The sequence below is a fragment of the Sturnus vulgaris genome, chromosome 1 (assembly GCF_052056855.1).
Source record: "Sturnus vulgaris isolate bStuVul1 chromosome 1, bStuVul1.hap1, whole genome shotgun sequence".
In the NCBI taxonomy this organism is placed as follows: domain Eukaryota; kingdom Metazoa; phylum Chordata; class Aves; order Passeriformes; family Sturnidae; genus Sturnus; species Sturnus vulgaris.
In genome coordinates this window covers 48466214-48492005 of record NC_142243.1, presented here as the reverse complement: position 1 = coordinate 48492005, position 25792 = coordinate 48466214, and the positions used below count along the sequence as shown (strand labels likewise).

Below are 25792 nucleotides of genomic sequence, written 5' to 3'. Positions count from 1 at the left end.
GTAAGTCATGGACAAAGATTGTGACACTTCTGCTTCTTTTATGATAGTTCTTCTTTATAACTTGTAGTAGGTTTCTCTTAATATTAGGAGCGGCTCTCTTTATGAAGATAAAGAGCAGGAGACATTTCCTCCTGCATTCAAACACCACTCTCCTGGGTTTGGCAAGTGTGTGTGAAGACTGCATTAAGCTTTTCAATGAGTTTATAATTTCATTCAGCTGGGAAATGGTCATGTCTTTCTAGGAGGAACACAGTTTATTTTCATTGCTCATCTAACTGCAGATGTCAAAAATACTTGGGCAATACAAAATATTGAGAAGCAATGTCCATGGAAACAGGCAGTCAAGTGACTAGAGGAGGAATACGTGGCAGAGGTTTTTTTAGTTATTGTCAGGAGTGGACTTAAAGGTGACAGGTCACTGTGAACAGTACTGAGAAGACCTCACTGTTTCTGTGTAGCCAACTGGGAGAGGACTGTGGCAGCTCCTACCAGCTGTCTCTGTGGTGGCTCCTACCAGAGGATTTATTGGGATTTTTCTTATGGTTAAAAGTAATTTTGGAGCTCTTCAGAACCATCATACTCTAGTGATTTCTCCTTTGTACTTCAACATGAGTTGTAGGGGTTTAACCTGTAATCCAGGGAAGCTTTGTTATGATAGTGGAAATAATGAGTATAGCTCTGTCACTGGGAGGTGACTTCAAGAAATCAAGCATTGAATAAGGAATAATATATTTTTGTTCTTTTCTGAAAATCCTTGGCATTATCAAATCAGAAACGTTTATACAGGTATTTCAGCTAGTAGTTTCACTTCTTTCATGGAGTGGCAGAAAGACTAACTTTTCAGAAGTTTGAAATTTTTCCAGCCTGAAAACTGGGGAATGATGTGAAATTTCCTCCCCTAACCTGTCTCCAGCCAGCAGCCCCTTTTAAAATGTCCACGTGCTCCCAGATGCAGTATGAGAAGCAAAGCCTGTGTGATGCTGGAGCCCTGACAGTTTGTAGTCACTTTCTCTTGTTTTCTTTGCCTCAAGGATGTTCCACAGTCTTACTGCAGTCTTGGCAGAATGTAGGACAGGGCCTCACATTGCTGCATTGACACAGAAAGAGACTGGTTTTTGTGGACGATTCGAGAAATAGTCATAGAATGTTCCGGTATTGTCAGAGTGACAGAAGAATGAAAGTCACACTTGAACTGCAGGCACAGTTACAAGACCAGCACTTCCCAAATTTGTTTGCTTGAAGCACACTTCCGTGTACAAATCCCTGACCCTGACTGTGAGTGTCATCTGGCACTTGAATTTTCTGTAGGCTCTTGACCCTACTCAGGAATGTCAGGATCCCATGGGGGCAGAAGGCTCCTACTTTGGAAACCATTGGGCCAGACCCACATGGTTCTGTCAGCATGGCTGCTGGCAGAGTAGATACCAATGCAATTTCAGAAAGAGGTGGTTATTTCATCAGTATCTCAGGTTTTCAGGCTATGAATGATACAAGATTTACCATAGTGCTACCCACATTAGATGGAGTTTCATTAAACAAAGTTGAGAATATTGCAAGTCACAAGATTATAAAGTGGCACTATTGTTTGAAACATATCAGACCAAACTGGCTTGGGCATTTTACAGAATACTTTTCATAAATATTCTGGTTTTCTCTGGACAGATTATTGATTTTTGAGTTCTTAAAGTTTGAATATGATGATCAACTTCTCAGCATTTGGAGCCAAGTCCACAGATAAAAGAGAGTAGATGGGTAGGAAAACAGAACCAAGAGAAGCAGCATCAAGCATTTAGTGTACTCTTTGCCAAGCCTGAATGATTAGTCTCTATCCCCAAAAATAAATGTGTGGGTTTTTGACCTTTTCACTTCTGTGAATGTCACTGCTCTCTTCAGGCTGGCAGAATTAAGAAGCCATGCAGACTCCAGCTGGGACAGAAAACAGCCGCCCTCTTTCTCAAGGGTTTATCTATTGTGAGCACATCACATCTGTGCTCACACCCCCAGCATCTTGTAGTCAACTTCTGCTACCTCCTGAACTCTTTGATTCTTTTTTTCTAAAGTAAGGCATAAGCCAAGTTCCAGATAAATAAAGATTACGATGTCACATCAGTCTGTGATCTCCTACAGTAACTGTTTTCTAGATCACACAGATCAAGTGTATGAAACCTGGAGAAAAGCCTTTTTGGTTGAGAGGTGTGACCTCGGAAAACCTTATCTTATAAAAATAGAGAAATTGTTTTTCTGGGCCTCTTCAAAACATGGCAAGAACTCTTTTATCTTAAGAAGACCTTTCTACCATAGTTGCAGTCTCACTCTCTCCTCTCAGAAACAGCATCTCTTCTCCAAAACAGGACTGTCAGAGGCATAAAAAATCAGCAGGCCTACAGCATAAAATTCTGAGACTAAAAGAAGTTGAGTAGTGAAGAGTCAAATTATTTCCTTTCTTTTCAGTTTTCCATCCGAAGCAAATACTTTAAGAATGTCTTTTACAACCCATACCATCTGTTTGGCTGTAGGGCTAAGGTAATCGGTCATAAAATATATAGTGCTGCTGTGCCCAGTAGAAGAGTAAATGCACTTCACTACTTCCATTAGAGTTTGTGAAGAACTGGGCAGTAACAGGTTTTCATATTACTATCCTGTTCTATATATAAGATACTTTTCCGCAGCCATAAACATAATGGATTATTTATAGATTATAGAAACTGTCACTCAGGGACCATATTGTATTGTAAAGCATACAAATTCTCCATTATGTAATAACTTTTGGAAAATTGACTTCCACTTGAAACTCAGAGAAATTTATCTTTATGCTTTAGTGACCTCACTCTGTGACACTGAGTGGCAGCAGACTCCAGTATTTTTTCTTACCTCTCTTTTCGCCCCCATAATCTCTGATTGCTTCACATTTTAAAGCAATTGGAATGGCTCATTATATGCCTTAGTACTCCTTATTCCTGCTAGTAACAGAAAGCAACTAAATTGCTGATGGAAGTGAAATAGAAAACTATTTTTAAAAAATTCCTACAGGCTTTTAAAAGAAGGAAAACAGCACTGATTGACAGGTCCAACTTGTGCAGCATCCTCTCTCCAGTAGAGACTTTACCTGGATGCTAAGGAAAGAGCAACAACAGAGCAGGCACATTACATTAACAGGGAAGAAAACTATATGGTTTTGAGATCCATGAGTATACATACTGTCCAGACAAAGATGCGCATTTATATGAAACACTCTTAACCATGGTAGTCTAAATAGGCAAGAAAAAGCATTTGCAGACTTTTATCCAGATGCCTGAAATTTTGTCAAGACTCACTGGTTCCTGTGTTAGTTGTTTTCTTCCAGTTTTCTTTTTTACAAAAGGCTGGAAATGGCAAAGGACATGGCAATTTTTAACACATTAGTCTTGCCTCTGTTTAGACTGTAGTTTTTACATACCTTGCTTCTAACTAATTTTCTGGGGTTTGATTTTTTTCTTTTTAATGCAGTGCCAGTGGCAGATATAAAAGCTGTTGTGACTGGGAAGGACTGCCCACACATGAAGGAGAAAGGAGCTCTTAAACAAAACAAGGTATGGTTCTCAAATTGTTATGAAAACTTACTGTGCAGAATACAAAGCTTGTCAACTTGATCTTCCCTGAAGTAACACAGGTATTTTTCATTCCAGCCTGCCACATTTCCATGTATGCACACTCTTTGTTTCCACCTTAAACCATTTGAGTTAAGTTGTTGGGACAGCTTAGCCTTCTTTGCTCATATTTCATGAGAGATGCCAGGGCACAACTAGAATAGTCTTTAGTAGTGATGTGTTCTATCTCTAAAGCAAAGCAGCAGTGGCTGGTGGTACCTACTCCTGTGTTGTCTCTGATAAATAGTTTGTTGCAGCTGTGTTCTCTGATGAACCCACATTCAGTGAACACATGCCAAAATTGCAATTAATGTCCAGCTGATACCTGCAGGTCCAGTCAGGTAGAAAAATAAATAACTGCCAACAAAAAGCTGTAAGGTATATCCTGGGTAATTAGGGAGGCATGTAAGAACATGCTTAGCAGTTCATTTGAGAAAAAACGTGTAGGAGACAATATTCAGCTTAAATTAGCTATATACTACCTTTCAGAGTTTCAGAGCAAGAACTGTAAGCTGACAGTAGTACTAAAATAGTGCAGTGCCAGAATCTTGCTGAGTTTTTGTTAGTAAGAATTGTCACCACATCAAGAAGAAATTGAGTTACTAGCAATGTCTGGCATCGTTAGTGGTGAATACCATATGCTATGAGGTATGTTAATAAATTTTCTATCAGGTTGTCTCTTTCACCTTACAGGATGCAATGGTGTTCAGTTGGACCTAGAACAACACCCTGAGAGATCTGGGAGCCAGATCACAGGTTTTGAATCAGAATTTCTAATTACCTGAAACTGAGAAATTTTGGGTCAGATCAGAAGGAGATTTTGATGGATAAAATAGTGAATTAAGAATTCCTGCTTCAACACTTTAGATAAAATTGGAAAAAGCAGTTCTGATAGGAGCCATAAAAATTGAGAAAGCACTGTCAAAGCTACATCACACAACTAGTTATACCCTCACAGCTGCAACTTCTTAACTGTGCACAGATAGGCAAAGCATCCTGAATATTTTTGCATTTCATTTTCTTACAGAGAAGTTTCTCTCCTTTCAACATTGGCTTTACATGGTAGGAAAGGAAAAAGTCATATTAAGTGAGGGGAAAAAAATCCCAGGAGTACTTTTCCTTGTTGTTTTTCTGAATCAAAGCACAAACACACACACACACACGAGTACAATAGATTACATACAACTCTTACCTCATGTTACAGCTGAACCATCAACACATTTGGCTGGGACATTTATATGATTCATATAAAATATTGTTAGTTCTTCCTTGCCTTAGCACTTATATGCCCACACAAAAGGGAAAGATGGAAAGCAGTGGGTGGCAGTGATGGAAATGTGTCATCATTATGGAGCAGTAATGTCTAGATAGTATTTAATGTTAAATAGGAATGCTGCAGATCAGTTTGTCCTAAGCTCTCAGCATTGCCCCATTTCCTTAGGTAAAATTGCTTTGTACCGGTATAAAACTTCTGGCTGAGAATGTGAAGATCAGGAATTCATAGATAGCATGACTGCATCCTTGGCTGGAGCATTCTATTTGTGACCCAGACAATGGCAATTGTGATGGTTTTACTGTTTCTGATGTGGTGCAGGGGTCTTGATAGCGTTTGGGGTTTTTGGTTTGGTGCATTTGAGGTTTTTTTAATTTCCTCAATGCCTTGTTTCTTCCTCTGAGAAGCACTGAATTTTTTAATTATTCTGTCGTCCCAATCAAACTGTCAGCCACAATATGCAACTGTTTAACTGATATAGGAATAACATGTTGTTAGCAGCATATCGAGTTATATACGGATTATGCAATTAAAATTTATAAGAAGGCAGACACAAAATGCAATTCAGCTGAATTTGGTGTATGAAACCTTTCACTTTCTGAAATTTCACAATCAGTGAAGTATTCTTAAGAGGCGTTTTCATTCTGTGCTTTCTTTCTATATATATATATATATATATATATATATATATATATATATATAATGTCCACCTCAATTTCATTCATTGGCAGAAAGGAAAATTGAATGGCAGAATGCCATGCTACGAGCATAGCTGGTATTGGCAAAATGTCCATAATAAAGGCTTCAGCATCTCTTCATTTGCCAGACATGGCCATTGTTCTTTCAGGAGGACAATTTAGAAAGAAATAAGAATTAAACTGAATTGGAATTTGCATGCATATAAAGCTGGAACGATGTGATTGGACCAGAGCTGAATCCATTGTAATTTTGCCTGTGTTTTTAAATTATGTTTAATTTTTAAATCCCTATTTCTGACTCACAAGTAGTACCAATGATTTTCAAGGAAATTAAATACGTTAGATTTTGCAGTCTTCAAAATAAAGCATGACAGAAGAATTAGAAAAAAACATGGCCAGATATTTTGAAGCGTCTTTTATCTGCTGATGTGGCAGGTTTCTGGCTTTTTGCCTTTTGCAGCTGAAATTCTCCTCTCCTCTCCTCTCCTCTCCTCTCCTCTCCTCTCCTCTCCTCTCCTCTCCTCTCCTCTCCTCTCCTCTCCTCTCCTCTCCTCTCCTCTCCTCTCCTCTCCTCTCCTCTCCTCTCCTCTCCTCTCCTCTCCTCTCCTCTCCTCTCCTCTCCTCTCCTCTCCTCTCCTCTCCTCTCCTCTCCCATATTATATATAACAAGTTCCTGCTGCTACCTGCAGCAGATAGTTCTTTGGTGCAAATCTTCTGACTGGCAAGCAAACTTAATACAGCGAGGCCCCAGCCTTCAGTAAAGGCATGAGTGTTTTGAGGCTGTTGAAGACAGTGCAAGCAGAAAGTAGTGAGGTCATTTCAGCTGCATGGGATCACTTTGCCATTGGCACCCAAAATGCCTGTTCATGTCTCCTGGCCTTTGTTGGGAGCAACCTCCCCTTCATGCCACCTACAACAGCTTCCCCCATAGAGCTGAACCCAAGGAGTGGGAAGTACTGGCCTGCCATTACAGAGTCTCTTGTTCTGTTTGCAGCGCAGCTCAGCTCAGCTCAGAAGAGAGGCACATTGTGGGTCCCAGTGCTGTTACCTTTGATAAATGCCTATGGAAAGGCAGAGGTCTGACATGTGGAAGGAATTAGGAGTGCCAAGGGAGTGAGTTCAATAGTTTCAGGTGCAGGAGGAGGAAAGCAAAACAAAGAAGGAAGGAAGAGATTGGAGGGAATGTGAGATAAAAAAAACCAGAGGGATAGGAGAAACAAGTGGAAAAGGCTTAAGTGAAAAAATACTGTGAGAAACATTGAGAAGTAGAACAGAAAAAAAAGAAGAGAAAACTACGGACTGCTGATAAAGATTGACCAGTTCTCCTTTAAGAATTGCCAGCTTCTCCATGTCATTGATGGGACTGTAACAAAACCAGGTGGGGGTCCTGACAAGTCAGCCAGCTCAACCACTGAGACAAGTGTCAGTGTGGAGGGCCAGTTGGCAATTCCAGCTCCTTTGGCTTCCATTTTCCTTGACAGTTTGCTGTGCATAAAGCAACAGAGATGCTGGCACCTGGAAGTTGTATTTCCCAAGTCTTTAGAGTCCAGGGCAGTCAGCAAAGAAGCTGAGCTGTAGCCAGGGCTGCCAAAATAACACTTTTCCCCAGAAAGAGCAGCTTGGTGCCCTTAATGTAGTCCTTTCTCATTCTCTGCTTGACTGGAAATGACCAAACTCTTGACATCCTGACACATTCCTCTTCCAAGCAGAGATTCCTTTTCCTCCTTTTTCTCTTTTTGAGGTGAAGAGGAAGTTATATTTGCTGGAGTTTCTCAAAGGAAATATTACAGGAGTCAGGCCTCTGGGATTGTTGACCTTCATGAAATTCAGTAACATCACAGTATAACAGTACAAGCCCTTTTTCCAGAGCTACAACCTCAGTGGCATTACTTGGCATATTCTGTCAGTAATTTATAACACTGTGTGAGGAGACAATGCCAGGTTCATGTGGGCAGACTAGATTTGTTTCTGTAATGAGGGACATCACTCTTAATAATGTGTGGCTGAGAGACATGCCTACAACACAAAAGGGCCATGTGAGCCCTGAGCCATTGGTTTGCTGAGTGCACCAGCACTGTTTGTCCTTGCAACCTCCATGGAGATTTAACACAATAGGATTTAATATAGCTTTGTCTCCTGTAGCCTTGGCAATACATTAAGTCAAACCTAGTAAAACTCAAGGAAAACAAGAACATTTCCCATGAGATGCCTGATCTCTTATTATCCAAGATTATCCCTAAGGATTGCAAGGTTTATGGTTCAGACTCTGCTCTTAATCATACAAGTTCAAAACCGAAAAAGCCCTTACAGAAATGCAAATATCTATGTCTGTCTCAGACCAGGGGTTCGAGGGTAGAAATACAGAACAATGTTTATGCTGCAGTCCCCATAGTCAATTCTTCCATTTTAAAACTTAGTGTCACAAATTTAGGAAGCCATTCTCCTTTCACTGCTGGCAGTGCAGGGACTGTTGTCAGCTGAGAGTCAAGCAATAGCTGTCAGTATGACAGGGCTAGGAAGCCAAGAGGCAAATAGAACAGGACATGTGATAAAGATCATAATTACAAGTCAGCACTCTGCTTAATATATCCATACCATTGACCTTACAGATTGTGAGATCCTTGTAATGGCACTTGCAATGATGCAGGCAGAAACCATAACATGGCCACAGATAAGACATCTTTGCATACTCACTGCTGGCCACTGAAAGATCAGTATTTATTCAGATTCCCTGGGTTTCCCCGTGGGAATTCAAGTCTAGGTGACCTTTAGGGAAGATCAGCACTTTATGAATTCTCCTAGGTATCTTGTACAATTCCAGCTTCAGTGCTTAGGGGGAAAAAAGATGATTGCTTTTTCCTTTCCCAAAACTCCTTTGGGTCTTTAGGTAACTCGCATAGTTTGGTTTGACTGAGGCTGGTGATTCTGGTTCAAATAGAAACAAAATTACAGAAATCTCTTGAGAGTGAAAAATTTCATATATTTCCAGCAGTGTAAAGAACATGAGTATATACCAGTATATTAATTGTCCTGACAAAATTTTTAACACAAGGAGTCAAACCTTGAAGAACTTTGTGAGTTTAATCTATACAAAGTGAAAAAAACCTGTGAGTTTTCATGAAGAGTTTCATGCAAGTGTACTGTTATTCATTATATTGATTTTAGTCCTCACCATTGCCTAGTTCAAATTTAAACTCAAATGCTAACATAAGTAATGACCCAGTGGGCCACAGTAAGGACTGAGGTGGGTGAGTTTGTTTTGATTGAAGCAACCATGGTGGTATTCTTGCTTTGACAGTCTCTTGCAGTGGTCTGATACTGCTGCAGTTTTGGCGAGATAGGATAGTACCATATTTTTCAACTTGTTTTGGGTAATAATGGATAGGAAAGAAAGATAGACCTGAATGTACAAATGCCTCTCTCATGCAGCATTAATATGTTTCTTTGTATTGTTCCAGGAGGTGCTAGAGCTTGCTTTCTCTATATTGTATGACTCAAGCGGCCAGTTGAATTTTATTGCTCCAGACAAGCATGAGGTAAGTCATGTTCAGAGTACAGAAACTTATTTGAAGTTATCTTAATTGCTTTAAGACACCAGATGGCTTTGTAAGAACATAAAAATGGGGGTGATGGTTTTGCATTAATTGGCACTTAAGAGAGGGCATCCACAACAGTTTTCTCCCTGACAACCTCCTCTGTGACTTGATGGGACCAATTGGAGGTTGGTTTGGTTGTTGACAGCCTGAGAAACCAATTGGAGGATTTGGCCCATTTCTGTGCATTCACATTTTGAAGCTAGCAAACCCTGGGAATGGCCCTTTTCTCTTCCAGCAGGAGTGCAGGTAGCAAGGCCTGGGCCTGGCTCCACTGCAGGTCTGCAGGCCTGGCAGGGGGCAGGGCTGGGCCCCCCCTGTCTGGGAGGCTGGCATGGCCTGGCAGGGAGGAGGGGTGGCCATGAGAAGTGGGTGCCAGCTGAGCCCAGGGAGGCTGATTGAGGTCCCAGCTGTTCTCCCCTCACCTTTCCAGAGCAGCGGCTGCTGTTTTCTGGCTTGCGCCAGCCCCTCCCAGCATGGCCTGAGTCTCCTGAGATGCTGACACAGCTCCAGTATGGCCTGGCCGCAGCTTTTGCATCCTCCATGTGAGATTTTAACCCTTCCAATGCTCAGATAAGACTTGCAGACCTTCAATCCTCCCTTGAGTGAGAGGGAAAAAGAACAGAGAGAATACACCAAGATCAGTGAAGCAGGAGTCAGGTTCCAGATGGAAGGAGAATGAGGAGACGCTGTGAATTCAGGCTGAAAATCCTTTTGTATGTTTCGGAGATGGACTGTAATACACTAAAGATTCCTATAAATTGTGGAGCAAGACATGGGGCGAGGGGGAAGGGGAAGTGTTCAATTTGTAGACCGTGAGCAAAAGCACCTGTGTTGAAGACCATTTGCCTTCAAGGAAGAAGATCTCTATTTCTAGAGATGAAGCATGAACAGAGAGAGATAGATGAAGAAAACTTTTGCTTTTGAACAGCTCATCCTTAAAAGTAATACCCCATGAGTTTGACATGGCCCATAAGCACAGCTCTGGGAAGGCTGTGAAGATGGGAGGAGTTTCATGATTGCAGATTCCTGGGCGGCTGCTGTTCGTGAAAAGTGAAGCCACGAGAGAATTGGTTTTTTCCCTCTTGTGGAGAAGTTCCTATAGCCTTATAAAGGGAGACTCCTCTCCCTAGACTGAACTGAAAAGGTCTATTCTTAAGTTGGTAACTGACTGAAGTGTTTCTGTATGTTGTTGTTGAGAAGGAGAAGAGGGTGTGGGAGAGGGGAGGAGGAGTGATCTGAGGGTTTTATTCTGATTTTTATTATTCCTTTATGTTGTTAATAAAAGTTTTCTTTACACCCTTTAGGCTTTAGGCCTGCCTTGCTTTTGCTCCTAATCCTATTTCACAGCAGAAAATTAGTATATTGAAATTGGTGACTAAACCACAACACTATTGGTGTTGGAAATTGGTGTTTCCACCTGGTTCCAAACTGAAACCAGGACAATGGGCCTCTTGGCCCAGGGTATAGGTCTATCTAAATCAGTGTCATATGTCAAAACAAACTGACATTCAAGGGATTAGTATAGGAACAAGACCTTCTGCAATTTTCTTGCACATCTGAGCCATAGAAATATCGTTTGTATTCCTATATCACAGAGCACATGAAACTCCCAATTACAGACTAGGATTTCTAAGCCCTCCTGAAATACGTGCCATAAGAAAGAGAAATAAGAGAGCTTGGGCAAACCTTGAAGTTCTACAGACCTTGATCACAATTTCCTGATTTCTTGTGGTCTGCTGTACTTCAGACACTAGAGAATTTTGCTGTATGAACTTTCAACACTGAGAATTTATACAGCCAAGCTTTCAAAGAATCACTGCCAGCCTCAGTTCATTTTGACAATTAATTACATAATCAGGGAAGATTATACCACCATTGGGTCTCAATTTCAGCAAAAGACTTGTGGTCTCCGGAATGGCATATCCCCTTTTTCTTACTTTCACATTGCTTAAGACCATTCATAACAGGTGATCATTGAAGGCCCCCTCTATTCCATCTCCACAGGAGAGTGTTTTGCAACAGCTTTTGCTTGTATACAGACAATGTAAATGCCAATAGCAAGGATGAATGATAGCCCCTTCCCTGCTCCCTTCTCTTAGTAAAATCCACAAAGAAATAGGAGACATCATCACTTTCTGGAATGTGATGGGATTAATTGACCTTAATTGTGTTGAATATTTGGATATGTTTTTCTCAAAAAAATTTCAAGAAACGGTTTAGCAGAATGCACTACATTAAAAAAAAATCCTTCTTGTTTCTAAAGCAAGAAGAGTTACGTTCCACTTGTGTTGCGCACTTATTTTTACACATTTGGTCTCAGTTCAGGACACTGTGCTAAGATGATGAACTACAGAAGATTGCTTTAAACTGCATTATACTGTAGTGTTAAAAATTGCATGAAATTGCTTTACAAGTGAAGTGTATTAGTTATGCCACTTCAACATTTGTTGTTCTGGACTAAAACCTTCTACTAAATGTTGATTTTTAGAAGAGGAGATACAGTTACGACCATTTGGGTCTTTCTGTGGATTAATATTTGAGTGTCATTTTCAAGAGCAGTATTGGCTGGTCAGTTTTTATGTAAGAGAAAGGACCAAGAATATCCCAGACAAAATGTGCCACTAGAGCTGCAGTTCTCAGCAACCCGTGGTTATCTTCATCCTCTGAACTGAACATAGGTTTGATGATTTCTGATGTAAATTCTCCAGAAACTGAATTCCAGACTGTTTCAACTCAGAAGCACAAACGGTCATGAAAACCAACAATTTTTTCAGCCACTGTATATCAGATACAGCTTACAGCTACAAGTGCATTTTAATGGTCCAAATGTTCAAAAGCTGCTACTGCATCCCACTGACAGGCAGTAGCAGTGAGATGCACTAACGCAATTGCTCATGATTTTGTTAACACACCTTTTATCTCCATTTCCCTTTTCGGTATTGTGCAGCTTCTTTGAAACAAAATTATATGTTAAAAAATGGCCAGAGGCAACAGTCACTGCTGCCACTTGACAGTTCCCAAATGAAAGCTTTTGAAAGGACATCTCACTTGCTCTGTATTTTTCCATGGCCTGCAGAAGAGTGAGTTGTGATTAAAGTAGAAAGCACAAGTGTTCCGAGTAAGCACCCACAAGGAAAGGCAAGTAGTATGTGACTCTTCATCGTGTGTTTTGTGTTGGCGAAATCACCAGTGCACCCACTAGAATTATTTACTTATTTCCTGCTGTGAGATAGGATTAGGAGGAAGGCAAAACAGGTAAAAAGGGTAAAAGAAAAACTTTATTACTAGAAACTATAAAAGAATAAAACTCAGAATAAAACTTTTGGAAGACTTCTCCTTCCCCCACAACTTCTTTTCTTTCACACTGACAACGTACAGAAAACAACTTAGTCAGTTTACCATCTCTAAAAATAGTCTTTCACTAATTTGCTTGGGAGAGGAGACTTCAGTCTATGGAGATTCTCTCCACAAGAAAACAGTTTTCTCATGGCCTTGATGTCACAGTGAATCAGCCACCCAGGAGAAGGGAAATCTGATCACTATGTAAAAATCCCTCCCCCGACTTTCAGTTTTCCCACAAGCGTTATTGAGGAGCATGTCAACTTATGGGGAACACTTTAAGGATTATAACAGTTAAACAAAAGCTCTCTTTATCTTTGAAAACAGAGCTCTTTCTTCTTCTCTTCCCTATGGGGCAGCAGGGGTCTTCTCTCTACTCAAACTTATGACATCACAGCCATTTCAACATCTGCTTACTTTACACAAATGCCTCTGCTCATATCTACAGTATGAACATTTCATCTACCCCATAATGCATTTCTGTGAGTCATAGGGAAACAAAAGTCTCTTCTCCACAGCTTAAAAAAGAAATTTCAGTCCAAGAGTGAGGCATCTCCATCAATCCCTTCCATCTGGGACCTTGACGTCTTCCTTTTCTCTGACCTCAGTGTTTTCATGCTGTTTCTGTGTATATCTTCCTCTTGGTGCTTTTATTTCACTCAGGAGATAGAACAATGTGTCTGCAAGTCTCATTCTGGGCAGTGAAACAGTTAACATCTTGCCGGGCAGTGGCTGGAGCAGTTGGGGTGGATAATTTCAGATTGCAATGGGGGCTGGGCCAAGATAGCAGGGGCTCAACCTTGCTGGGACGGGGCCAGTTGTCTCTCCCCCAGGCTGCACGGGCGTCCCGACATGGTGGGTCCGGCCGCCCGGAACTGCTCTCCCAGGGGGGCCCCGCAGATCGGCACCAGGGCAGGGTTTTAATATCGGCTAGATGTTCAGCCAAGCCACGAGACTTCCCCTTCCTATTGGGAGCCCCGGCTGTCTCTCCCCCACACTGTGTAGGCATCCCGGCAGGGTGGGCCTGGCCGCCCAGAGCTGCTCCCGGGGTGTTGGCAGCAGCAGCGTTTCTGCCGCGCTGTGGGAGAGGGGGAAGCAGCCAGGATCACAGCGGCCCAAGGGCCTCCTCTCCCCTGCCCGCCCCGGGCTTGGGATGTCCAGGCCCGCGGGCTGCACGGGACCTGGCCCCAGCCAGACTAGTTACCTTCTGAGAGGCCGGAAGTGAAAGAGAGCTTCTCAGGGTTTTTCATCTTTGCATGTGTGTTTCACAAAGGGACATAAACTTTCTCATTGGTGTAATGTGTCAGTATTAAAAATGGATGTCTACCGATTGGACCTTATCAGGTCCGAAGGAGGCTGCCCAGGTCCTGACAGTGAACTATTTCAGGAAATATATACAAACCACCACACTGTTCTTCAAAGTAGTTGAGGTGCCTGTTGATAGAAGTGCTAGTTTAGCAGCATTGTCAGTTTGGGAGATTTGATCTCAAAATTCTGAAAGCTTTGTGTGAAGCACCAGGAATGATGTTGGTTGTCTTGGTTTGAAAGACAGGTATGGTCTAAGGAAAGGCAGGAACCCCTTTTCTGCGATGCAGAGTGCAACCCCCCTCCCTTTTAATTATTTTAGGTCCAATTCAGACGCCTTCAGGCAGGAGATATGGGGATAAGAATAACAGTTCTTTACTGGTATCTAACAAGGCAGAAAACAACAACAGCTATAAAAATTGGCAACAGAACAGTCTAGCTCCGCTCCAGTCCCTTCTGGCCGCAGGCCGTCTCCCTGTGCTGTTACCAGTGCTGCGGGCAGGGCAGGTCCCGTGCAGTTGAAGAGGGCTGGGTGATGGTGGCCGCGGCCCAGGGGTGAGAGGGGATGGGGAAAGTGACTCCCCCCTCACGGTGTCAGTCGTGGTGCTCAGCAGAGTGTCCAGAGATAGTAGGGTAAGCTGGGAGAGCAGCAGAGCAATGTCCAAAGGCAGGGAGCGTGGATCTCAGTGCTGGGATGGCAGGGGAAGATGCCAGAGCGGAGCCCAGGTTGTCTTCCCACTCCAACGAGCCAAGCGAGAGAGAGAGCCCCACTCCAGACCCCCCGTCCCACCTTTCCTTTTCCGGTTCCCCCCCCTCCCCCTCCAGCCACCCCCCTACGAGAGAACATTATCTGTCGTTTTAAGGTGTAGCCACAATTACTTAGCATAACAATGGGAGAAAATTCCACTGAAAGAAAAGGGAACAATTCAACCTCCAACATTATCCACCCCTGAATTTCTCCCATACTAATATGCTATATCAAATTAAACTGTTACATTATACATACATACATGCAGTTAGAGACATAGGCACAGTACTGTAGGTACTTCACACTAAAACAAGGTCTCCTTGGGGTATGCATCGGGTCTCTCCATTCTTTTGCATCACCCACCAGGTGCAACCTGGTCCGTGAGCGAATACAACTCCATGGATGGGATTGTCTTTGCTGGAGGCAGGATTTACCCAAACAGTTTTTCCTAGCATACCTCTCATGTGTACCACTGGAACCTTATCTCCATCTGATATTCCCAAGGGCTCAGATTGGGCAGGGCCTGCTCGGTTAGTGGAACCTCGGGTGTTCACTAACCACCTGGCCTTTGGTAGATTAATCTCCCAGTTCTTGAAAGTTCCCCCACCCAGTGCCTTCAAGGTGGTTTTAAGCAGGCCATTGCACCGTTCAACTTTCCCTGCAGCTGGTGCATGGTAGGGGATATGGTACACCCACTCAATGCCATGTTCTCTAGCCCAGGTGTTTATAAGGCTGTTCTTGAAATGAGTCCCATTGTCTGACTCAATTCTCTCAGGGGTACCATGCCTCCAAAGAACTTGTTTTTCCAGGCCCAGGATGGTGTTCCGAGCAGTGGCATGAGGCACAGGGTAGGTCTCCAACCATCCAGTGGTGGCTTCCACCATGGTCAGTACATAGCGCTTGCCCTGGAGAGTTTGAGGCAGTGTGATGTAGTCAATCTGCCAGGCCTCTCCATACTTATATTTGGCCCATCGCCCCCCATACCAGAGGGGCTTCACCCGCTTGGCTTGCTTGATGACAGCACACATCTCACAGTCATGGATAATTTGAGAAATACTGTCCATGGTTAGATCCACCCCTCGGTCTCGTGCCCACTTATATGTGGCATCTCTGCCCTGATGACCTGAGGCATCATGGGCCCATCGAGCCAGGAACAACTCTCCCTTGTGCTGCCAGTCTAAATCTATCTGCGACACCTCTATCTGTGCAGCCTGATCTACCTGCTCATTGTGTCGGTGTTCCTCATTAGCCCGACTCTTGGGGACATGGGCATCTACATGACGGACTTTCACAGGCAGCTTCTCTATCTGGGTGGCAATGTCTTTCCATTCATTGGCAGCCCAGATTGGTTTTCCCCTACGTTGCCAGTTAGCCTTTTTCCACCTTTCCAGCCATCCCCACAGAGCATTGGCTACCATCCATGAATCAGTGTAAAGGTAGAGTTTTGGCCACTTCTCTCTTTCAGCAATGTCCAGGGCCAGCTGAACAGCTTTGAGTTCAGCAAGTTGACTCGATCCACCTTCTCCTTCGGTAGCTTGTGCGACCTGTCGTGTGGGGCTCCATACAGCTGCTTTCCACTTCCGGTTCATCCCCATGATGCGGCAGGAACCATCAGTGAAAAGAGCATAGCATGTTTCGTCTGCTGGCAGTTGGTTATACGGTGGGGCTTCTTCGGCCCGGGTCACTTGTTCCTGTTCCTCTTCGTCGGCAAGACCAAAGTCTTCCCCTTCCGGCCAGTTGGTAATTATCTCCAAAATCCCAGGGCGATTTGAGTTTCCAATACGGGCGCGTTGTGTGATGAGGGCAATCCATTTACTCCATGTGGCGTCAGTGGCATGGTGGGTTGAGGGAACCTTTCCTTTAAACATCCACCCCAGCACCGGTAGTCAGGGTGCCAGGAGGAGTTGTGTTTCCGTGCCAACCACCTCTGAGGCAGCTTGGACCCCTTCATAGGCGGCCAAGATCTCCCTCTCCGTCGGAGTGTAGTTGGCCTCGGACCCTCTGTAGCTTCGACTCCAGAACCCCAGTGGTTGGCCTCGCGTCTCACCAGGCACCTTCTGCCAAAGGCTCCAGGACAGACCATGGTTCCCGGCTGCAGAGTAGAGCACGTTCTTCACATCTGGTCCCGTCCTGACTGGGCCAAGGGCTACTGCATGAGCAATCTCCTGCTTGGTCTAGGCAAAGGCTTGCTGCTGCTCAGGGCCCCAGTGGAAATCGTTCTTCTTGCGGGTGACCAGGTAAAGAGGGCTCACAATCTGGCTGTACTCAGGAATGTGCATTCTCCAAAAGCCTATGGCACCTAGGAAGGCTTGTGTTTCCTTCTTTCTGGTTGGTGGAGACATTGCAGTGATCTTATTGATGACCTCACTGGGGATCTGGCGCCGTCCATCTTGCCACTTTACTCCCAGGAGCTGGATCTCTTGGGCAGGCCCTTTGACTTTGCTCTTTTTAATGGCGAAGCCGGCTCCCAGCAGAATCTCAATGATCTTTTCTCCTTTCTGAAATACCTCCATTGTTGTGTCCCCCCACACAATGATGTCATCAATGTACTGCAGATGTTCTGGAGCTCCACCCTTCTCCAGTGTAGCCTGGATCAATCCATGACAGATGGTGGGGCTGTGTTTCCACCCCTGGGGCAGTCGGTTCCACGTGTATTGCACACCCTTCCAGGTGAAAGCCTGGGCCTGAGGCCTGCACTCTGCTGCCAGAGGAATGGAGAAAAATGCATTGGCGATGTCAATGGTGGCGTACCACTTTGCTGCCTTGGACTCCAGCTCGTACTGGAGTTCCAGCATGTCCGGCACGGCAGCGCTCAGTGGTGGAGTCACCTCATTCAATGCACGATAGTCCACTGTCAATCTCCATTCTCCTTCAGATTTACACACAGGCCAGATGGGGCTGTTGAAGGGTGAGTGGGTTTTGCTGACCACCCCTTGGCTCTCCAGCTCACGGATCATCTTGTGTATGGGGATCACGGCATCTCGATTCGTCCGGTACTGCCGGCAGTGCACTGTTGAGGTAGCAATTGGCACCTGTTGCTCTTTCACCCTGAGGAGTCCCACTGCAGATGGGTTTTCTGATAGCCCAGGCAGGGTGTTCAACTGCTTAATGCCCTCTGTTGCCACAGCAGCTATTCCAAAAGCCCACCTGAGTCCCTTTGGGTCTTTGTAATAGCCGTTCCTGAGGAAGTCTATGCCTAGGATACATGGTGCCTCTGGGCCAGTCACAATTGGATGTTTCTGCCATTCTTTCCCAGTCAGGCTCACCTCAGCCTCCAGCAAAGTCAATTCCTGAGATCCCCCCGTAACCCCGGCAATTGAAACAGGTTCCTTCCCAACATGTCCCGATGGTATTAATGTACATTGTGAACCAGTGTCAACCAATGCTCTGTGTTCCTGTGGCTCTGATGTGCCAGGCCATCGGATCCACACCGTCCAAAAGATCCGGTTTTCCCGTGCCTCTCCCTGGCTAGAGGCAGGGCCCCTCTAGCCCTGGTTATTATTTCTCTCCTGGGCATACATAGTGGAGGTTCCTTCAAGGGGATCTGACAGATCATCCTCCCTTCTGTAATACCCTGCACCTCCATGGGAGGCTGAGGCTACCCTCACTTTAGTGGAGTTCCCTCTGTTGGTGTTCCCCTCCCTGAGTTGGCGCACCTGTGCTGCCCGGACAGAAGTGGGTTTCCCATCCCACCTTCTCATGTCTTCCCCGTGGTCACGTAGAAAAAACCACAGGTCAGCACGTGGGGTGTACCCTCTCTCCCTAGCTGGGGGGCGTTGGGCTCTACTTTTGGGGTCCATGACTCTCACTGGTGCTGCACTGATCTTCCTCACCTCTTCCCTTATCTCCTTCATCTCCTCCTTAAACTCCTCTCTGAGGTCCTTAGCCACAGCAGAGACATGAGCCTGCACTGGGCCAGCCATCATACTCTGATAATTCCTGAGCCTGTTGGCAACAGAACCCACTGTCACTTGGTTGGTATCAGCATCAATCATTGCAATAAAGGGGGTATATTGAGATGGGCCCAGGTTTGCCAGATTCCACAACATCTGCCCTGTGCACCTGACCTTGTCAGGGTCATTGTCATGCTGTCCATCCCTCCCAAAGAGCACCTCCAGTACTGCCACTTCTCTCAGCTTTTGGATCCCTTCCTCAAGGGTATTCCAACGTGTTCTCTGGTGGTACTCCTGCATTCTTTCCCTGTGGACAAATCTCTCTCTCACACTCATTAAAAGTCGCTCCCAGAGGGAAAGGAGACCTGTCTCCCTTACAAATACCTGGTCCACACCTGAGTCCTGGGTCAAGGCTCCCAAATTCCTTGCCTCAGTACCATCCAGTTGCACACCTGTACCCATAAGGTCCCAGACCCGCAGTAACCAGGTTGTAAAAGCCTCACGGCCCCGTCGTACAATGTCTTTTCGCAGGTTACGGAGACTCTCGTATGACAGGGACTCGGTGATGATCTCAACTTCTGGCTCCCCTGCTGGTTGTGAGGGGCCCCCTTCCTGACCCTTATTATCTAGGTGCCTTGTTTTCATCTTAGACTTCCTAGTTTCCACAGGGGCAACTGCTGCTGGCTGTGAATGCCCTTGCAGTTCAGCTGGAACCTGGACAGATGTAACATCTGTGGGTCCCACTGCTGCACCATCAGAGTCTCCCTCTTTAAGGCAGGGGGAGGGTTTCTCACCAGCTGGGGAGAGGTACTCCTTCAGCATCTGGCCCATCTCACGTATCTCCTTTGCTAGCACCCCCACCCATTCTGGGTGGTTCCTTTCCGAGGTGGGCTGTGGGGCAGGGTCAAACTCCGGGGTAATATCCCTAGTCTCTGGGACAGGATCAGGCTCTGGGGTAACCTCCCTAGTCTCTGGGACAGGATCAGGCTCTGGGGTAACTTCCCTAGTCTCTTGGGCAGGATCAGGCTCTGGGGTAACATCACTAATCCCTGGGGTAGGTATCAGGGTTGTTATCCAAGTCAATCTCCCCTTATCTCTGAATGTTAGATAGAACAGGTTTAACAGGGATATAAGCAACGCTAGCCACAATATAATGTCATTAGCATTTAAAGTGGATTGGAACCCCTTGAAGACTGGTGGGGTGAACTTCAAAAACCCTGTGATGGGTTGAGAAAAAATTTCACCTGCTGCCACTTCCTCACAGTAAGTACCATTTTTGAAGTAGCCCCAAAAACACACACTTAGAGTGTGATAGCTCTGAATCCATGTGGCCATCTTCCAGAGAAAATTAAAAATCCATGAATTCCTCAACTGATCAATCCACATAATAAGCCGGATAATAGCCACAGTAACCTTGGTTATGAAACTCATGTTTAAAAAAGGGCTTGCAAATGGGAGAGATATAGCAGTGACCACATGGAGGCCAATCCAGGGTAAGCTGGACAGCATGGTGTCACCTACCACAAGCTTGGGTAATTTAAGAACTGTTATCCCCTTTTCTACCCCTCTCTCAATGCCCTCAGACAATGCCCCAAGTTCCGGCGCCAAAATCTGTCTTGGTTTGAAAGACAGGTATGGTCTAAGGAAAGGCAGGAACCCCTTTTCTGCGATGCAGAGTGCAACCCCCCTCCCTTTTAATTATTTTAGGTCCAATTCAGACGCCTTCAGGCAGGAGATATGGGGATAAGAATAACAGTTCTTTACTGGTATCTAACAAGGCAGAAAACAACAACAGCTATAAAAATTGGCAACAGAACAGTCTAGCTCCGCTCCAGTCCCTTCTGGCCGCAGGCCATCTCCCTGCGCTGTTACCGGTGCTGTGCGGGCAGGGCAGGTCCCGTGCAGTTGAAGAGGGCTGGGTGATGGCGGCCGCCGCCCAGGGGTGAGAGGGGATGGGGAAAGTGACTCCCCCCTCACGGTGTCAGTCGTGGTGCTCAGCAGAGTGTCCGGAGATAGTAGGGTAAGCTGGGAGAGCAGCAGAGCAATGTCCAAAGGCAGGGAGCGTGGATCTCAGTGCTGGGATGGCAGGGGAAGATGCCAGAGCGGAGCCCAGGTTGTCTTCCCACTCCAACAAGCCAAGCGAGAGAGAGAGCCCCACTCCAGACCCCCCGTCCCACCTTTCCTTTTCCGGTTCCCCCCCCTCCCCCTCCAGCCACCCCCCTACGAGAGAACATTATCTGTCGTTTTAAGGTGTAGCCACAATTACTTAGCATAACAATGGGAGAAAATTCCACTGAAAGAAAAGGGCATAATTCAACCTCCAACATTGGTACATGACAATTTCAGGTTGGACTTGCAGGGCTTTTTTAAAGTACTTTTGCAGCCCTCGTGATTGTAGAGTGAGGCTGAAATGTGGGAGTTGAGTGTGTCCTAAAAAGAAAGATTGAAGAAGGCTCATAGGATAATTCTGGCTGCAAGGAACCATGGAGGTGTCCTGAGCCCAACCTCTTGTTCAAAGCAGGTTGGCAATGAGCTCAGACCAGGTTGCTCAGGGCATCATCCAGATGGATGAAGCCTGTGCAACCTTTCTAGTTCTTGTCTCCCAGGTAATTCTTTGATAAAATTTCATTGCTGAACCAGTAACATTGAGATTTGGACCTCATTCTAGCACACTTAAGTTTGTCAATTCCCTTAGCCATCTGTTGGAGCTTACTGCTAGCCAGAGGGTTCAGTACTATGAGATCACGCCATTGTATTTGTTTTTCATTTAAATACTAATAACTGGTTTCAACTACACAGCAAAATAGGTGGATTAATCTTATCCGTGATTTTTGAAAGAGAAACTGATGAGAGAAGCCATAATTAGGTTTCATTGGAATTTTATGAAAATCAATCTTGTAAATTAATTTTTCAGTGGTTCTTAATCTCTTTTGCATATTGTAAAGAAAAAAAGCTTTTGAATTAATGCCTCTGTTTTTCCAGCATCTCATTAGGTTGTGTCTCTGCTCAACATGTGCAGGAGTTTAATTAGGTGCACTTGCCAATATGGAGATTAGAGAGGAAGCCCTTTTCCAGGCCATTGCACTCATCAGAATTGTGGCCAGAATTTGGGTTCTGTGGGCCCTGAATGAGTTATATGTGGAAGAGGAGAGAACTGCAATTCTGCATTCTGGTTCTCTGGGATTCCTCCCCAGAGGAAGAGATGGCCACACTCACTGCACAGGTGATGGACCATTTACATCAGGGGCTGCATCTGTTGAAAAGATTCTCTGCTCTCCTGTAACCTGAGCAGAGCCTTTTGTTTTTCTGTTCCTTTCTTCATAATGAATTCAGGGAAAACTCTCCTAAAGAAAGATTTCAAGTAAATCATAAAAGATTATAGTCTGTTCAAATATAATTATTTTTCTAAAATAGCTTCATTATTTTCCTGATATTCTTCATTCACTCCAAAAAAATTGCATGCTTTAAAAGTCTTCAGTGGCACACTTTGACAGCCTAGAATAGGCAGGCTAAGTTGTTTATTTAGTACTTGTTAGCAGAACAACCTGAACTAAAGTCTCTTCTAGAGAGCTGATCTCATATTAAAGCTGTAGCTTGGCTTGCCCACACCCTGGGTGAAAAAGCTCCCTCTGCTACTGTTTTGTTACTGACTTAAGTGGGTTGGATTTCACTTCGGATGCTGAAGTGAGCTAAGCCATCCTATTTTTGAAACATGCCCTTTTTCTGGATGAAGAGGGGGGCTTCTCACTCTTCCTTTAAAATAACCCTCATTTCTGCTGTGGGATGAAGTCAACCATGGCTATCTTTAAACTCAGCAGCATCATGTAGCAAATGGTCAGCTAAATTTAAAAGCCATTTTTTTTGCATGAAATCCAGCAGAAGTATTTGTAAGATAAAAATGCAGTTATAGTTGATTTAATTTTTCTCCTGCAAACTAGGACACAAGTCAATGATTGAAATCTTTATTTTTAGATGACAGCATTTGAGTACTTCTGTTCATAGTTGAATAAATGGCATGTAGTAATAAATGAAAATTACTTATTCAATAGAAGTTGACTCTAGATCACCAATCTCCCTTGAATTTGTTGCTGATTTTAAATGGTTATTCAGCCCACATTTAACACAAGCTGTCAGCTGTTGGGAAAGATGGCATCTCCTTTTAGGAAAAAGTTAACAGTAAGGAAAAGGTTTTAAGAGGCCAGCATTTGCAGCATTTAGTATTACACCCGAGCAGCTTGGCATTTAATTTTCAAGAAGGACATAGCATTAAATAACTGTAGTTTTCATAATTTTATTATTGTGAAATAATAATACCATGTTATTTTATGTAAAATAGTGGTAAAGTAGGCATAGATATGCGAGACTATCACCTGTAACAATTTCATGCATAGGAAAGCAAACAATGATAAAAGCAGATAGTGCAGGATTTTTTACACTAAGAGTCAATAAGGATTTGGGGGTGGGATTTAGTTCACCTAACTTAACTCTCTTGGAATTAAAAGTTTAGTTAGTGTAAGATAATCAGGCTCTTTTAATAGGTAGTGGGGAAGAAGAATGAGAGGAGTGAAGGAGATTCCTTTGGGGGTTCATTGTCCTAAGTTAGTTTCCTTCTCCAGTAATTGCAGAAGAACATTCAGCAAGAAGTTTGGAGGAGATGATGAATTGTAGAACAACTAAATATTGTCATTTCTTCCCATTTTATGTAATTTTTTTCCCTTTTCTGAACAGCTCAGTGAAAGCCTTTCCTCATGATATGACCTGATAAAATGCATCCACTTAATTTTAGGTCTCTTTTAAGTCCCCATGGCAGAAGTAACTGTAGAGGACCAGACCAGACAAGGATGTTATATATGAAAAGTCTATTAATGACAGTTTTTATCCTTTTCCTGTACAGTATTGTGTATGGACCGATGGTTTGAACGCTCTCCTTGGGAAGGATATGTTGAGTGACCTAACGCGGAATGACCTAGACACACTGCTCAGCATGGAGATAAAGCTACGCCTCCTTGACTTGGAAAATATCCAAATCCCAGATGCTCCTCCACCTATCCCAAAGGAGCCCAGCAACTACGACTTTGTTTATGACTGTAACTGAGGCAGTCACTGAAACTTGGTCTGAAACTGGAAATACATTATAACTGAAGAGATATTAAAAAAAAAAAAAAAAAAAAGAGAGTGTGAGGAAAAAAAGAAACCCACTTTTGCACCTTGGATTTTGGCTTTGGGGAGGGATGTAGAAACATATGCATTCCTCCATATTTCCTGCATCCCTTCCTTCCCCAATCCCATTTTCCCCATTGCTCATCCAAATCCACATTGCTTTAATTAACTTGTAATTGTGGGCCATTGGCCTTGCTTAAGGCAAAGACTGCCATTAAGAAGCACCCTCCTGAGGACTTTTTTTACATTTTTAATACTGGAATAGACATTCTCAACTAAAGGACGTTGTTCCAAACTGCATGCCTGTGAAACCCACTTGGCAGGGCAGAGGCTTTAACTGGAAGGAGGAGGGAGGCAGGGAGCAAAAGCAGCTACTGTAAACAGATTTCCCCAGATACTTAGAAGAGTCTTCTCACCACTGAGTCCAGTGTGATGATGAAATTCATTAACTGCTTCCCAGTGCTTGCACCATGCGTCACTGTCTTTATTCTCTCCACTCTAATCTCAACTACTGCCTCCAGCCTTCACCCAACCGATCGGCTCCCAGAGTGGAAAGTCTGCAGGTTTTTGCTGTACCATAAGCTGCAATGCTGCAACAGCTTTTAACTTCTTTTCCTTTCAGCTCTTACAATAGCCCCACACTAGCAGATCACTCACACAAACTTTGTATGATGCCACTAGTGTGTCCCATTCCTGTAGCATTGCCTAAGCCTCAGTTGCCTCTGAAAATGGCTTGTTGCTATTTGAAGTGATTTTTATTTCCTTGGTCCAAAGTTCAACGGTAATTTTCAAAATTAATTACAACTGCCAAACATCCCGGTTTACATCATTGTCGTTGCTACAGTGTTGGAAATTTGTAAGGGATTTTTTTTGTACGGGTTCTCATTTTTTGATTTTATTTTGACAAACAAAAATATTTAATTAAAACTAATTTCATTGTGAGTACTTTTGGGGAACAATATTTTTACTTAATTTCCATTTGGAACATTTGCCCCGAAGGGAAAAAAACACTGTTCCCTTCAACTTCACTGTTGAATAAAAATCTGAGTTGTGATGATTCTTGGGACTTCGTTTTTCTTCTGAAGTTGTATTTTATTCCTTGTGGTTCTTAGCAATTCTGAACTATTTGGTAAAAAGAGGAGTGGGAAGACCTTTCTTATCTGCATCTGATTTAACTTACTTGTTTGTTAGTGGTGACAAGGATGAAATGCATCCAGAGATCTCCATTGCCATGGTTACATGAGCCTTCCTGTGAGAAGGGCCCTTGTGAAATCCAAAATCCCAGCATGCTGATGTGCTCGTGGCCAGTTCGAGGCTGTTGCCTTTCCTGTGTTTGCTGGGCTAACTGTTTTCCTGTATTTCCGTTTTCTCCATTGAGAGTGTTTGTGGCTACAGCAGATTGGTATTAGGAAGCTTTGCAGGATGGATTACCTTCATTCTCATGTTTTTCTAGGTATTTCACTAAGTTCAACTGCAATATTCTGAGTCTAGAGGAACCTGCCAGCTCTTTCCCTCCCACTGCACATGCTGAAGACAGATGTTTATCAGTGTAAGCTTCTCTCCTGCTCAGACCCAGCTGAAAAAGACGATGAAGGGGTTTTATCAGAACTCATGCTAGTGAGAAACCCAGAAGGTGGTTCCAGTTCTGACAGTCATAGAAATTCTCAACTGAGGTGACCTTTGCTCCATCCAGATGGCTCTGGGGAAAACATCCTGACTGGCCTCATACCAGTTGAGGAGAGAAATGATGTCCTGCAAGTGCAACAAAAAGGAAGATAATGGCAACACTGTATGAATGTAAGCATCAAGGTCCCAAGGAAGGTGCCTTCCTGAAGCTGTGCTTGCAGTATTTTATGAATGCCTTAATGTAACAGAAAATATAAGTTGGTTTTGGTGGTAATGGATGAAAAGTAAGTTAATAAGAGAGACTGAGTTAAACCCTGGAGGGGGAAGTTATGGTGAAGTGTGGCCTGAGAAAAATGTTCAGTCTTAATGAGAACAGAGATGTACAACATAAGTTGTTTGAATTTGAGATGGTTTATTCTTCAGAGCTTTGTCAGACTATAGCAAAGGTAGCCATGGTCAGGAAATAGTGGAAACAAAGGCACTGCCTGCCACTGGGGATTTTTAAGGGGTCCCAGGGGTGAGGGATGG

At 44.0% G+C, this 25792-nt stretch overlaps 1 protein-coding gene across 16 annotated transcripts in view; it reads left to right on the top strand.

Annotated features, from left to right (window-relative positions):
• The window catches only part of ELMO1 (engulfment and cell motility 1), a 321603-nt gene extending 296908 nt beyond the window's left edge, over positions 1-24695 (top strand). For all 16 annotated transcript variants that reach the window (XM_088166186.1, XM_088166250.1, XM_088166262.1 and 13 more), the window contains 3 exons: positions 3487-3569; positions 9056-9133; positions 23373-24695. In XM_088166186.1, the coding sequence (XP_088022312.1) occupies positions 3487-3569; positions 9056-9133; positions 23373-23573 (362 nt within the window). In that variant the 3' untranslated portion in view covers positions 23574-24695. The remainder of the gene's footprint in view (positions 1-3486; positions 3570-9055; positions 9134-23372) is intronic.
• The last annotated feature ends 1097 nt before the right edge of the window (positions 24696-25792 follow it).